Raw genomic sequence first — 13,976 nt, forward strand, 5'->3', positions numbered from 1 at the left:
TTCCATGGAACTGGGTATTTTTTGTTGATGTTCATTGGATTCAAACATCTCCTAAAGGGCAGATCAAAATGTTTACTACACATTACCGGTTCCATGAGCTCATGAGCTAGCTTGTTTTGTTTGTATTATCACCTGTACTCCGAACATTAAAATAACACTGCAGTAGAGTAATTCGGGGGCTGGTTTAAGAGGGGGCGTAATCTTGTTTGAGGTGTTTTTTGCGGCAACCCAACTCATTTACAGCATTTTATCCAGAGCAACTTGCAATTTGATCAATTTACACAGGTAGGCGAAGGTAGTGTTAGGAGTCTTGCCCAAGGACACTTATTGGTAAAGTGTGGATTTCCCCAGTCCTGGTCCTGGAGATCTACCACCCTGCACAGTTTAGCTCCAGCCCTAATCAAACACACCTGATCCAGGTAATGAAGGCCTTCAGGGGCATCTGAGTATTAGAGCCAGATATGTTGGATCTGAAGTCTACAGAGTGGTAGATCTTCAGGACCAGGATTGGGCACTCTGCTATAGTCTAGGGTGCTTGCCCAGTTAGGGGACTGAACTCTAGTCTACAGCGTAGGAGGCAGAGGTGTTACCCACTAGACTATACCAACCAAAAGTTTAACAAGTTGTCCCCAGATGTGAATTCGTGTTTCGAGATCAGGTCTATCCCCACAAGTTTACATACAGCAGATAGAGATGGGGTGAAAAATACTGCAGTGTTCCTTTAGAGTGTTCTGTTGCTATTTCTGCCACCATGTGCTCAATAAACGATTCTGATTCTGATTTAGAAGTGAGGTAGGAAGGTGTGGTAATGGACTGAGTCAGGCTTTAAGTATGATGACAGGCTGACAGAGGATATAAAGAAACACTGTATGAGTCCTGAGTGATGGTCAGGCCTGTGGTACTATATAACAGTAGTGAAACAGAGCCAGTTAGTTTAGGCTCCATTCTCAGCCCTGCTCTTGATGATGACCTTGATCAGCTCTCCCTTAAAGCTCCAGTCTCTCCAACGGCAGAGAGGGATCATTTACAGGGGTATAAAAGGGACAAAGAGTGGCAGAGAGCTTGGCGTGGAAGAAAGGCGGATGCCCCTTTTCGTATTATTCTATTTTTTTGTAAAGTAATTGCTTTCACCCCAGACCGTGACCTGGCCAGATTTAATCAAACTCTTCCCAGCTCTGACCGACTGAATCAAATCGGTCAAATTAACAGAGCTTTGAGGGGGGGAAAGGTTCACCTCTGTGCACACGACCTGCCTCACACACAGAGGGACAGAAATCAGGCTGTGTAAGAGATAACAAAAAAAAACCTCTCACAAATGCAGCTCAAAAGTCCAGTTCAGCTGCTTTGGAGTTTTTGAGTTGATTAATGATGTCTGCCCAGAATTCCAGTTATAAAATACTTAGTTTAGTTATGAAATGTACAATCTCAGCTGCAAGTTCAAACATGTCCAATTAAGGTCCAGTTACCACATAGATGCCAGTGGTGTGGACACTGCTGGGGGCAGGCCCAAGGTGATTTTAAAGGGTACTTTGTGGGGGCACTTCTGGAAGAGCTTATATTAGGATTTTTTCAGTATATGAATGTAACATTATAGACAAAGTTATTCTAATGCTGTGCTATTCTGTATGCAGATCTGAGTTTCATTTTCCATATCGAGAACAAAACAAACAAATAAACAAAAAAAGTCAAGCCTCCACAAATATTGGCACCACCCAGGATAGCAACACCTGAGCACCAAAATTGAGATTTCACTGAAATGGTTTAATCAAGCCAACTTAAAAAGTTCATTAATGATTTTTTCCCTTCTGGGTATAGAAATGTAATGTCTATTCAAGTGATTTATTTTGTTTCAAGAACCAAGAACAAACCTAATCCTAGTAAATATATCATTAAATGATTACAGTGGCAATGCAGTGTAATTCAAACTCTTGATTCAACCATTATTTTACTGTTTGATTATTTGTGTTACTCCAAAAACCAATCTGTGCATAAACACTGAGTGATGACAGCAACTCCAAAGTACTACAGAATAGTTTTGGGTATCATGGTGGTAAGTACCAAGGCCATCTAGAATTACTGAAATGTCCAACAGGTTTTAAGTTGATTTAGTACGATATATCATACTTATTCTGAGTAACATATTAAGTAGAAACATACACTAGATTTGAATGTAAAGTCTTGTTTAAGCAGGAAAGTAATTCTCAAACACTTTAAAGTAGCAGCTAAGTTGTATGGTGTAAAATGATGGCACAAAATACAAAGATTCACACAAAGTTTTCTGAAGTAAAATGACTCAATATAACCACAGTAAGGACCACTGCTTTCTTTTACAGCCCAGGATCAGTTTCGTTTCTATGTAATAGACTGGTATATACTATACAAGACTATTTGTACTTTTCTTTTTATGCAATTTAACTAGCCAGTACTTTTTTAGCATAAAATAGCTGCAAAGTAATCTTTTTCGTTCGTACTTAGTTGATAGCTAGAACCTGTTTGGCATTTTAATGTAATTTACTTAGACTACCCTGGAACTTACCATCATGTTAACTAGTACTTTGGAGTTTGCTTACCTGGTTAATACCTAGAACTGAAGGGACTGTAAAAGAAAGAGTAACCCAGTTGCCAGTTGGCTAGCCAGGAAAGCCTTGGCCAAGCTTGGAAGTAACACTAACTTAAAATGGCATTAGGATTACTTTTATAATGTAGGTGTTTTGTTATGACATCTTTGATATTGCCATTCATAACAGAAGTTTTAAAATTTAAGGGAGAATTACTCTATATTTTTGTATTTTTCACACAGATCCAGAGCCGTATGATATGAACTGAAAGTGGCATGCAAAAAAAAAGAAAAGACATTTGAGCATGCAAACCAACCTGCACTGTGCGATCCTGCTACAGGGACAGTTTTAAATATTACACACGCTCTGCATAACAGCATATTAAGTATTTAGAGCTTATCAAAAGGGGCACTATTTAATTTGAGACAAAAGGGGCAGCAGCTTGAGCAAATGTTTCCCCCTGCGTACCAGTGATAGGTGCTCTTTGTACTTCCACAGTTACAGATTGCAGTCCAGTGTAGCTTCTCTGTCTAATTTGTGCCACTTTCATCAAAGGTCAGGACCCGAAAAGGACCACCACTAGGCAGGTATTCCTTGGGTGCTTGGTCATTCTCAGTGCTGCAGTGACATTGACATGGTAGTGACATGTTAGTGTGTATGTGTGACGCAGAGTGTATCACAAACAGCAGTGTTGGTGAAATTAAATATTCCCTCCACTGCTCTCTCATCTCTCTGTCTTCCTATTGTGTCTGCTGTTATTGCTAGATGAAATTTCCGAACAATAGGTTTTTAAGAAACTGCCTGCTAATTTATAACTAAAAAGGCAGAGAAAATTACACGCAAACTGGCTGCCACTATCATTCCTCAAACTTTAATAAACAGAGCGGAATATGTAAACAGCCACACTGACAATAACCGATCCTGAAACAATTTGTGCATATTGCTGTTTTTCATGCACGTGGCCCATAAACTGCAAGCTTAGTGAGCTTGTGCACGTAGTACATCAGGGCCTTCAGTGGTGTATTTCCAAATTTCTAAGGGGACAAAACACTGTTTGATGTTTCAGAACATTTGTCCTTCCACATAACCCAAATGCACTTGAGCTTCAGGTCACAAACTGACAGATGGACATTCTCCTTCAGGATTTTCTGTAGAGCAGAATTCATGGTTCCATCAATTATGACAAGTCAACCAAGTGCTGCAGAACCAAAGCACCCCCAGACCTTCACACTACCACCACCACGTTTGACTGTTGGTATGATGTTCTTATGGTAGAATGCAGTGTTAGCTTCATGCCAGATGTAACGGGACCCGTCTTCCAAAAAGTTCCACCTTTGACTCATCCGTCCATAGAATATTATCCCCAAAGTCTTGGGGGGTCATCTAGATGTTTTTTGAGCCTTTGTGTTCTTTTTGGTCAGCAGTGGTTTGTGCCTTGCAGCTCTCCCATGGATGCCATTTCTGCCCAGTGTTTTTCTTATTGTGGAATCGTGTACATTGACCTTAACTGAGGCAACTGACGCCTGCAGTTCTTAAGATGTTCATCTGGCTTGTTTTGTGACCTTCTGGATGAGTCGTCGATGCGCTCTTCGTGAAATTTTGGTAGCCTGGCCACTCCTGGGAACGTTCAGCACTGTTCCAAGTTCTCTCCATTTGTTGATACTGGCTCTCACTGTGGTTTGCTGGAGACCCAGAACCTTAGCAATGGCTTTGTAACCCCTTCCAGACTGATAGATTTCAGTGACTTTGTTTCACATCTGTATTCGAGTCTCTTTAGAACGTAGCATCATGTGCTGCATTTTGAGACATTCTAGCTTCACATTGGCAGACAGGCTCTACTTAAGTGATATTTAGATTCAACAGGTGTCGCAGTAATCATGCCTGGGTGTGTCTAGTGAAATTTAACCCAACAGTCAATTGAATTTGGTTAACTAGTTGATTTAGCAGCAAAGGGGGCAAGTCCTATTTTACATAGGGCCAGGTAGGGCTGAACAGCATGTTTTCTTAAATAAATGAAATCATCATTTAAAAACGGCATTTTGTGTTTGCTTGGATTATCTTTGTCTAGTATCAAAAGTAGTTTGATGATCTGAAACATTGAAGTCTGACATACACAAAAATAGAAGAAATCAGGATGGGGTAAATACTTTTTCACTGCACTGTATTCTAGTAACATGTTACTTGAATCCTGCTACACAACATTGACATAAAAATGCCATAAACAGATGTCATATGCTGTCACAGGTTGACGTAACAGTTTTTCAGTAATCTATACAGCAGTTTAACATTGTTATGATACAATTACTGGAAATTTTTATAACAGATGCCAAATGTTTGAAGTCATGACAGAATAACTCAGCCACATAACTTAGTCGTCATGATGATTTCATTTGCTAAGATATCATTTTTTTTAGCGTGCACAGTTGTGTCACTTGGAGGCCCAGAGCCTCATCTAATTTAAACAAGTGCACCCAGGGGGCGCCACTGCTGTCTTTGCCTAGAGCCCCAAAATCACTAAATCCTGGCTGTACATCTGAGAAAACTGCATCTGTATTTATTGGCTTTCTTGGTGAAGTGACGTGTTGAACTGGCACGAACCTTTAAGAAACCTAATATCAACAATGACAAGTGGAGGGAAGCTGATGGTCATAATTAAATTGAGCATATGCTAATAAATGCAAACACAGCTGCCTGTGTATGTGTGAAGTTCGCACATTCAGCTAGTCTGCAGACAGGGTGCGAACGTGAGAGAGGAATGAGGAGGGAGAACCAGAGAGAGAGAGAGAGGGAGAGAGAGAGAGAGAGAGAGAGAGAGAGAGAGACCCATCCATTCACAGTCTGTTAACACAGTGTCATCTTACGGCCTTAAACAGCTTCCTTTCCTGCCCGGCGCTCACTCACAGGCTAACAGTGCCGTTTAAACCACGCTCCCGGTCTTCATTACGCCGTTAAGGCTGGGCTAACGTCTTTGATCCCCTCACACTGATAGAGGGCGTGAGCAACAGGGCAATCTCTTCTCTCTCACTCTTTTTTCTGTCTATCTCCCTTGTTCTCTCTATCTCTTCATATTTACTTCAACAGGGCAGTGTTTGTAAGGCTACAGATGCACAAAGAACTGTCATAAACCTACATGGACATTTATAAACACTTATTCCAATATCTATCACAAAAGCTGCTTCTGTTAACTTTGATACTTTGATGTCAAGTTAATGTAACATTCATATCATTTGAGGTGACATTTCTTCTGACACTGGAATGTCATGACAATTTTTTGGGTGAAATGAGGGAACAATATAACAACTGACTTGTAGCTTGGTGCATGCTGATAATGTTACATAGCTAATATCTCATAAACAGTACAAAGGAACTTTCCTTACCTAAGCAGACGCACGTATGTTCATCCAGTCTGACTTGGCAAGCTGTCATATTATCAGCATTATGACAGAGTTACGAAGTCCCCCCAGAAGGTGTCATAACATAACCTAATGTCACCTCACACAGATGTTACATCAACTTGATGTCAAAGCTAGCAAATGCAACCTTTATGACAACTGAGGCCTATCACAATAAGTGGTTATCAATGTTATGAATGCAGGCTTAATATTTGTGAAGGTCTTATGTAGGGTCATGTTGGTAACACTTTACTGTAGGGTGCTGTTCATAAGGCTTCATGACACCTACATAAGCTTGTCTTGACAAATGACATAACTCTACATAAATGTGGTAACACTTTCTATGAATGTCACCTTTGTAAGCATCTATAAACACATTCATAACATGTTCTAATGCATTCTTAAGGCATTATAAACATGGCTATAAATATTTATAAAAATGCATTACATGTTATAGCCATGCGTATTATGCATTATGAATTGTTAACATAATACATTACAAGTACTGTTCATAACAAATTATAAGAGCTCATGAGTCATATTTGTCCGCTCTAAGTAAAGTGAAGCGTACTGTACTAAAGCCTCCTCCAGTGTTAAGAGTGAGGCTTCAAGTTGAAGTATTTACTGAAGGATTTACTGAAACACTAAAACATACACAGTAAAGCACATTACAGGCTTCAAATGTCAGAGTTTAAACTAGTGCTGCCATCAGTGTTTTACCCAATGTGGGAAAGGTAATGTACACCACCGTTAGCTTGGTATTTGTCTTTACTTTGCAGTCTCCAAGCTGGGACTGACTTCTTTGGCAGTGACAGTATAACATGTTATAAACACTACTCATAATGCATTATATTAACAATTCATAATGTATAATAAACATGGCTATAAAGTGTAATCCAGTGTAATTCATTTTTATAAATGTTTATAATCATGTTTATAATGCCGTATGAAGGCATTATAACATGTTATAAATGTGTTTATAGATGCTTACAAAGGTGACATTCATAGAAAGTGTTACCATATAACCTTTACAGCAAATGATGCCTGTTGGAATAAGCATTTATAAACAATTATGTAGCCAGTTGTTATGACAAGCTTATGTAATTTCAGCTATAGTGTAACTTATCAATCAAGATGTTTTGTCCAACTAGACAACAGTAAACTAAAAAACTTTCACCTGACCCCCCATTTAAAAAAAATAATAAAAGAGAACTCATTCAAAAACACTCACGTCATGTTCAAACCAGAGCTCTCCAATGCTACTCCTGCAAAGCCTGCATCTAACACACCTGACTAAAAATGTCTTCAACTTTTGGAAATATATTGCTTTAGAAACCTTAAATACTTGAATTAATCTGTCAAAAATATCTCTTCTCTAGTGCCTGTTAGAAGGACTGCAGGGACACTGAAAATTCCAAAATCAAGAGTAAAATAAAGTGGTGGAAAGAGACAGGAAGTGTTCAAACCTGCTGTGCTCTGTCTGTTCAAAAGAGAAGATTCAAGCTTGGCTGAGCATCAGTTGTGCAAACCTTTGCATACCATGCCTAGACGACTTCAAGCTGTCCTCCAGAATAAGGGACATGCAACTAAATACTAACCCTGATAAAATATTAAATAATAGCCTACATTAAGGCAAGAGAGTTTATCAGACTAATATCTGAGTACTTTGACTTGCCTGTCTTAAGTTTTCAATAAGTTTTTTTCAAATTTGGTCATTAGCATTAGTTTTTGTAACTCTTCTGATGCAAATGAATAAATAATAACTTTAGCTTGGAAGTAATACATAAACAAGACTAATTGTACCCAGAGAGTGTCCCAAGACTGCTTTTGAGCTCTGTATGTAAATGTCTTCATTGTTCTGACATCACAACTATGATGAGTTCAAAGTAGTTCAAACTAACATTAGACATCAAGCTTTTCATCAAGCAAATAAAATCCAGTTTTTCCATGATATGGTCCCTTTAAGAGACCACAGTACAGCAGGAGCAGGCCCAGGGGACCATGGATTAACGCTATGACATATCCGCTATAGGAACTAATTACTGAGGGATTATTAAATCCACATCTCAGAACAAGAGCGGTCATTAGACAACAGCAGTGCCAAACTGCAGGTGGCCAGCCAGGGTGCCTGGGCCTTGTGCTGCTGCCAGTGACGTGCTATCCTTAAAGGCAAATATCAGGCCAACCTTTTCCTCTGCCATTAAAAGGCGCTGGGGAAAAAGTGGTCTGTTTAAACAGCGCAAACGTGCCTTCATAAAAAGTAATCCTCTAATAAAGATAAACCTTAAATCAATACGTCCCAGTGGCTCTGTCACTGGGGATGCAGGGACTGCTATCTAAGTGCTCACGCTGTTAGCAGCCGCTGTGTGCTAACAGGCCAAAGCTGCTCGAGCTCCGCTGCCGGAGCATCTCAGATTAGGACTGGCAGGTTTTAGGCTCAGTGCGGTGTGAACCTTTGGACACAGCCGCTTGTTTTTTGAGCAGACTCAGTGAATGATGACTCTGGCATGGGCTCAGGGGAGAAGCCCTGTACCATATGCAATGCCTTGTTTCTTTGGGGATGATGTCATGTAATGATCTCTGTTTGGCTGTATGACCTCATTTGAATGCTACCAATTCACAGGTAGGAGTGTAACAATACAACATACTGTAATGTATCATTCAATACAAGCCTCTCAATTCAGTACATTCAACAGACTGGAGCAAATAAAGTGCTCGGTTAAATGCTCCTTTTTTGCATGAAGTATAATGAAAATTAAACAAGCAAGCCCACCATAAAGGCAGACCCTCCCTCCAATGAAAATATTGCTTCCTCTTTCCCTCTTTAAATTGAGATCAGGGAGGAAAACCAAACTACTCGTAAGCGTATATTAGCCCAAATTAAAAAGAGACAGTGGCGTAGACCGCCAATAGAATGGGATGCTCATCATAGAATGGGAATCACTGCACTCAATGTCGGCTAAAGGGGTATAAAGCCCCCCAGCACTGGGCTGTGGAGCAGTGGAACTGTGTTCACTGGAGTGATGGACAATCATCCAATGCCTTTGGAATGAGATGGAGTGATTTAGAACTAATCATCCTGCATCAGTACCTGACCTCACTAATGCTCTGGTGGCTGAGTGCAATCAAATCCCCATACCAATGTTCCAACATCTAGCGTAAAGCCTTGTAAGTAGAGCAGAGGCTGTTACTGCAGCAAAGGGGGGCGCACTCCTTTCAAAACCCTTGATTTCAGAAGAAAACACTGGATAAGCAGATGTCTACAAACTTTTGGACACATACAGTCCCTCAGTTGACTATTATCATCTAGAATATTATGTGGAAAATAATGTCTATGTTGAGCAATGATGGGTGAGCTGTTACAGGGCAGACCTGGCTTGAACAATGCTGTCAATACAGATAACAAGGACAAACCTGGCTATCTTGTCTGTACAGGACATGGTGATGAGCCGCTCGCCCTGAAGCACCCCGTCCCACGTCTGCACGGGCGCTCTGCATCTGACCGGCAGGGTTCCCTCCCCAGACTCAATCTTGGTCCGCAAGTGGCTGTGGAACTTCTTCACCAGGTGTCTGCCGCCGTGCACTGAGACTGCATTAATAACACAGCATGAGCATCATAGAGAGTACGGCTATTTACACAGAGGGACACAAGTGAATAAGGCAAAAATATGAACAAAGTGAATGAATTCAAAACTGGCAATACACTTCAAATAAAAACAGTGTTTTGAAGCAAAGTGGTGTCTTTATGGTCAAAATGATGTGGTGGTTTGAGGTTGTATGATGCAGTGTGTGCCCCTACATCAGAACTTCGAATTACCATGTCAATTGTTCTGAGATCCTCCCCTGACCGTGACTGATCCTAAACACTGTTGGTCCTAAGACCTCCTCCTGACGGTGACTGGTCACTGTTTTGTTGGTTTCGAGACTTTCCCCCAGATGAGATTGGTCATAATCACTGTTTTGTTGGTTTCGAGACTCTCCCCCAGATGAGATTGGTCATAATCACTGTTTTGTTGGTTCTGAGACTTTCCCCCAGATGAGATTGGTCATAATCACTGTTTTGTTGGTTTCGAGACTCTCCCCCAGATGTGATTGGTCATAATCACTGTTTTGTTGGTTCTGAGACCTTCCCCTGACTGTAATCACAGCCATGACTGTAATGCTGCTAATGCAAAATCATTGGACTGAACACACTTGGAGGAGAACACTAACTGCCAGTTCTGTTGCATTAGCTAAAAGAGGCCTGCACTAGTGATGGAGGGAGATAGCGAGGACAGTTGTAATCTCTTGGACTGCCAGCTACAGAAGGCTGTAGTCAAACTCACAATCTCCTGATAATAGGGCCCCAAAATTGGTTCCGAACACGAAGGTTTTTGTTCTTCTCCCTGACTGTGCTTGGTCCTAATCACCGCATCATTTGTTCTGAGACCTCCCCTCCACCTGTGACTGGTCTTAATTTCCACCTTGTTTGTTTTAAGACCTCCCACGACTGTGACTGGCCCTAATCACCATGCCGTAGGTTTTGAGACCTCCTCTTGACTGTGATTGGTCTTATTCACGGAGTCATTTGTTCCGAGACCTCCTCCTGACTACAACTGGTCCAAATCACTGAGTTGTTTGATCAGAGACCCCCACCCCCCTTAAATTTACTATCATGTTTAACAAAGGTTACTGGTATGTATGGGATATTTTGAGAGGTTGCCAGTCTTATGATGTCAGTCTAGTGTGCAGCAGTGCTACCTCTGAGGCAGCAATCGTCATATTTTGACTGCTTAATGACCTCGTAATTTAGAGGATCCAGTGACATTCAGAGAAAGTATGTATGCACAGCAAAGCATATCAGTTCTTTTAGTTTACAACAGGATACAATAGCAGTGATTTTGGAAAATGCCATTCATTTTCCCTATAGAGAAATCAAGACCTGGAGCTCCTAATATGGGCACGGCGCCAACCACAGTGTGAAAACTCAACTTCAGAGGCCTTTGGAGAAAAGTTGAAAGGCTTATACAGAAAGTGAACTGAAAGTTAATATAATTCATTACAAAACTAGCTGTGCATTAATTACACAATGTAATTACACTGCAATAATTGTGTAATAAATACTAGATCTATAGCAAATAATATTTAAACTTCTAAGGGTGGAAATAAGTGGAGAAAAGAAAGATTTACTTTTGACAGTGTTTGAATGGCTTGGAAAAGTATTCAGAAAGAAAGTAGGCTAACGTTACTGCCATTCTGTATTCAGTTTAATACACATTCCTAATTATAGTTTTAAGCTAGTTTTAAGCAGGTAATCTGATCTGTTGCAAAAGTAACTTTCCCAAGTCTTCAGGTTCAGCTCACTGAGCTTTCTTCTCTCTTCCTATTGCCGATGACGGTTATTACGGACGTTTTGCGTCGCGTATACAAAAAACGTATTTAGGAGGGGAAAAAAGTCCAGGATTCTGAGCCATTCTTTGACCTGCATGTGCAGATAAACACATTGAGATCTAACAAGGCTGGGAAAAAGGAAATAATCAGACACCGCTCTCCCAAAGCTTCTTAAAGATTCATTTCCCTGCCTGGCTCTGTTGCCATGGCTGTGCGGATGCAGACAGACCAGCGCTAAGCTCAGAGTTTCTCTCTCTCTGAAGTCTCAGCGAGATGCGAGAAGCAAAAAGGTATTACGCAGGCCCAGAGCATAAGCCATTTTGCTAATCTATAAAAGCTGACTGATGAACACTTAAACGCTTTAATGACCAAGTGAGAGAAGTTCAAAGCTTTCCTCAGAGACAGTTTTCCCCCCTCCACTCTGATGATTAAGTTGCCACAGACAGCCTTCTTCCTCATAAAAAGCCCCGCACCATCAACATAAAAATGCATGGGTACAGTGGCTAAACACATTGATCTGGCTTAAAAGTGAAGGGTGATGAATGTACCCGCGCAATTATTTGATGGAAATCTGTCAAAAAGATAACATTTATCATGCTTAAAAATCCCGCAGACGGAAAAAAAAGGAAAAAAAAGAAGAAGAGCCCAACATCCGAATAAATATCCATCTCTTTTTATCTGTCGAGCATTAAAATGTCAGCCGAGAAGGCCCTGGATGGGACGCGACATAAAAAGGGGAAGAACGCTGTCTGACAGCCAGTGACAAAAGCGTGGCAGATGCTTTCAGAAACTCTAAATGGAAAAAAAGGAAAAAGATGATCCCTTAAAAAAAAGACTTTAAAACTGGCATAAGTGGGAAACAGAATGAGCATGTATGCGTGTAAGGGAGAAGGACAGAGGGAGAGAGGAAAGAGACAGAGACAAATACAGAATGACAGACAGAGAGCGAGAGAGACAAGAAAAAGAGGAAGAGAGAAAATGATAGATGGAACAAGAGAGAGAAATAGGGAAAGAGAGTCTTACAGTCAGTTGGTACTGTTTGTGCCATACTACATAAAGACATATATATATATATATATATATATAAATACACAGATCAGGAAAAACATGAACACCTCCTTGTTTCTACGCTCATTGTCCATTTTATCAGCTCCACTTACTATATAGGTGCACTTTGTAGTTCTACAGTTACAGACTGTAGTCCATCTGTTTCTCTGCATACTTTGTTAGCCCCTTTTTACCCTGTTCTTCAGTGGTCAGGACCCCCATGGACCCTCACAGAGCAGGTACTATATGGGTGGTTGATCATTCTCAGCACTGCAGTAACACTGACGTGGTGGTGGTGTGTTAGTGTGTGTTGCGCTGGTCTGAGTGGATCAGACACAGCAGTGCTGCTGGAGTTTTTAAACACCTCAGTGTCGCTTCTGGACTGAGAATAGTCCACCAACCAAAAATATCCTGCCAACAGCGTCCTGTGGGCAGCGTCCTGTGACCACTGATGAAGGACTAGAGGATGACCAACACAAACTGTGCAGCAGCAGATGAGCTATCGTCTCTGACTTTACATCTACAAGGTGGACCGACAAGGTAGGAGTGTCTAATAGAGTGGACAGTGAGTGGACACAGTGTTTAAAAACTCCAGCAGCACTGCTGTGTCTGATCCACTCATATCAGCACAACACACACTAACACACCACCACCACGTCAGTGTTACTGCAGTGCTGAGAATGATCCACCACCCAAATAGTACCTGCTCTGTGAGGGTCCATGGTGTCCTTACCACTAAAGAACAGGGTAAAAGGGGGCTAACAAAGTATGTAGAGAAACAGATGGACTACAGTCTGTAGTTGTAGAACTACAAAGTGCACCTATATAGTAAGTGGAGCTGATAAAATGGACAGTGAGTGTAGAAACAAGGAGGTGGTCATAATGTTATGCCTGATCTGTATATTCAGTATTGTGCAAAAGTCAGAGAGCACCCTTCATTTATTAAGCAGCCCTTAAAGGGGAACTCCACCGATTTTGCAAAATTACTTAATCATTCAACGGCTTAGACGTAAACAAAACCATTCAGAGTGGTTTGGTGTGAAATGCACCTTTCTAGAGAAATTTACAGAGTCAGAATTGTTCACCATTGTAGTACTAGGAACCAGACGTCCTTATATCCAAAATGACCAGTGAGCTTATATGTGTCTTATAAATTTTTGTATCACGCTGATAAAAGTAAAATACTGCTAAATTCAAAAAAATATTTTGCCATCTTCTAAAATAGGTAATAAAACTGAAAAAAAAAATTAAACAAAAACTGCTGCCACTATTAGCCATGTTGAATGGCTGTAGCTACAGGCGAGTATCAACAAAAGCACATTAACTTGTGCGCATTGATCTCAGTTGAAAAGGGGTTTTGAGAGGAAAGTAATCCTAGAGTAATAGCTTATAGTAAAAATACCTTTCAGGCCAAAACTTTATAACAAAACTACCACAAAACAATGTCTCAGGTATCAGGCAATGTATTTATAATCGTTTTGTGTAACAACTTAATGGAATGTAGCTTTTAGAGCCATTAAATGCTTCAGACGTCTGGTTCCTAGTACTATAATGGTGAGCAATTCTGACTCGGTAAATTTCTCTGGAAACGCACATTTCACACCAAACC

General features: G+C 40.7%; 1 protein-coding gene across 1 annotated transcript in view; it reads right to left on the reverse strand.

Annotated features, from left to right (window-relative positions):
* Nucleotides 1-13,976, reverse strand: part of adarb2 (adenosine deaminase RNA specific B2 (inactive)) — a 275,159-nt gene that overhangs the window by 15,400 nt on the left and 245,783 nt on the right. The window contains exon 7 of the mRNA XM_036582349.1: nt 9,365-9,539. Within this exon, the coding sequence (XP_036438242.1) occupies nt 9,365-9,539 (175 nt within the window). The remainder of the gene's footprint in view (nt 1-9,364; nt 9,540-13,976) is intronic.

This window comes from Colossoma macropomum, unplaced genomic scaffold, assembly GCF_904425465.1.
Source record: "Colossoma macropomum unplaced genomic scaffold, Colossoma_macropomum, whole genome shotgun sequence".
NCBI classification, from domain to species: domain Eukaryota; kingdom Metazoa; phylum Chordata; class Actinopteri; order Characiformes; family Serrasalmidae; genus Colossoma; species Colossoma macropomum.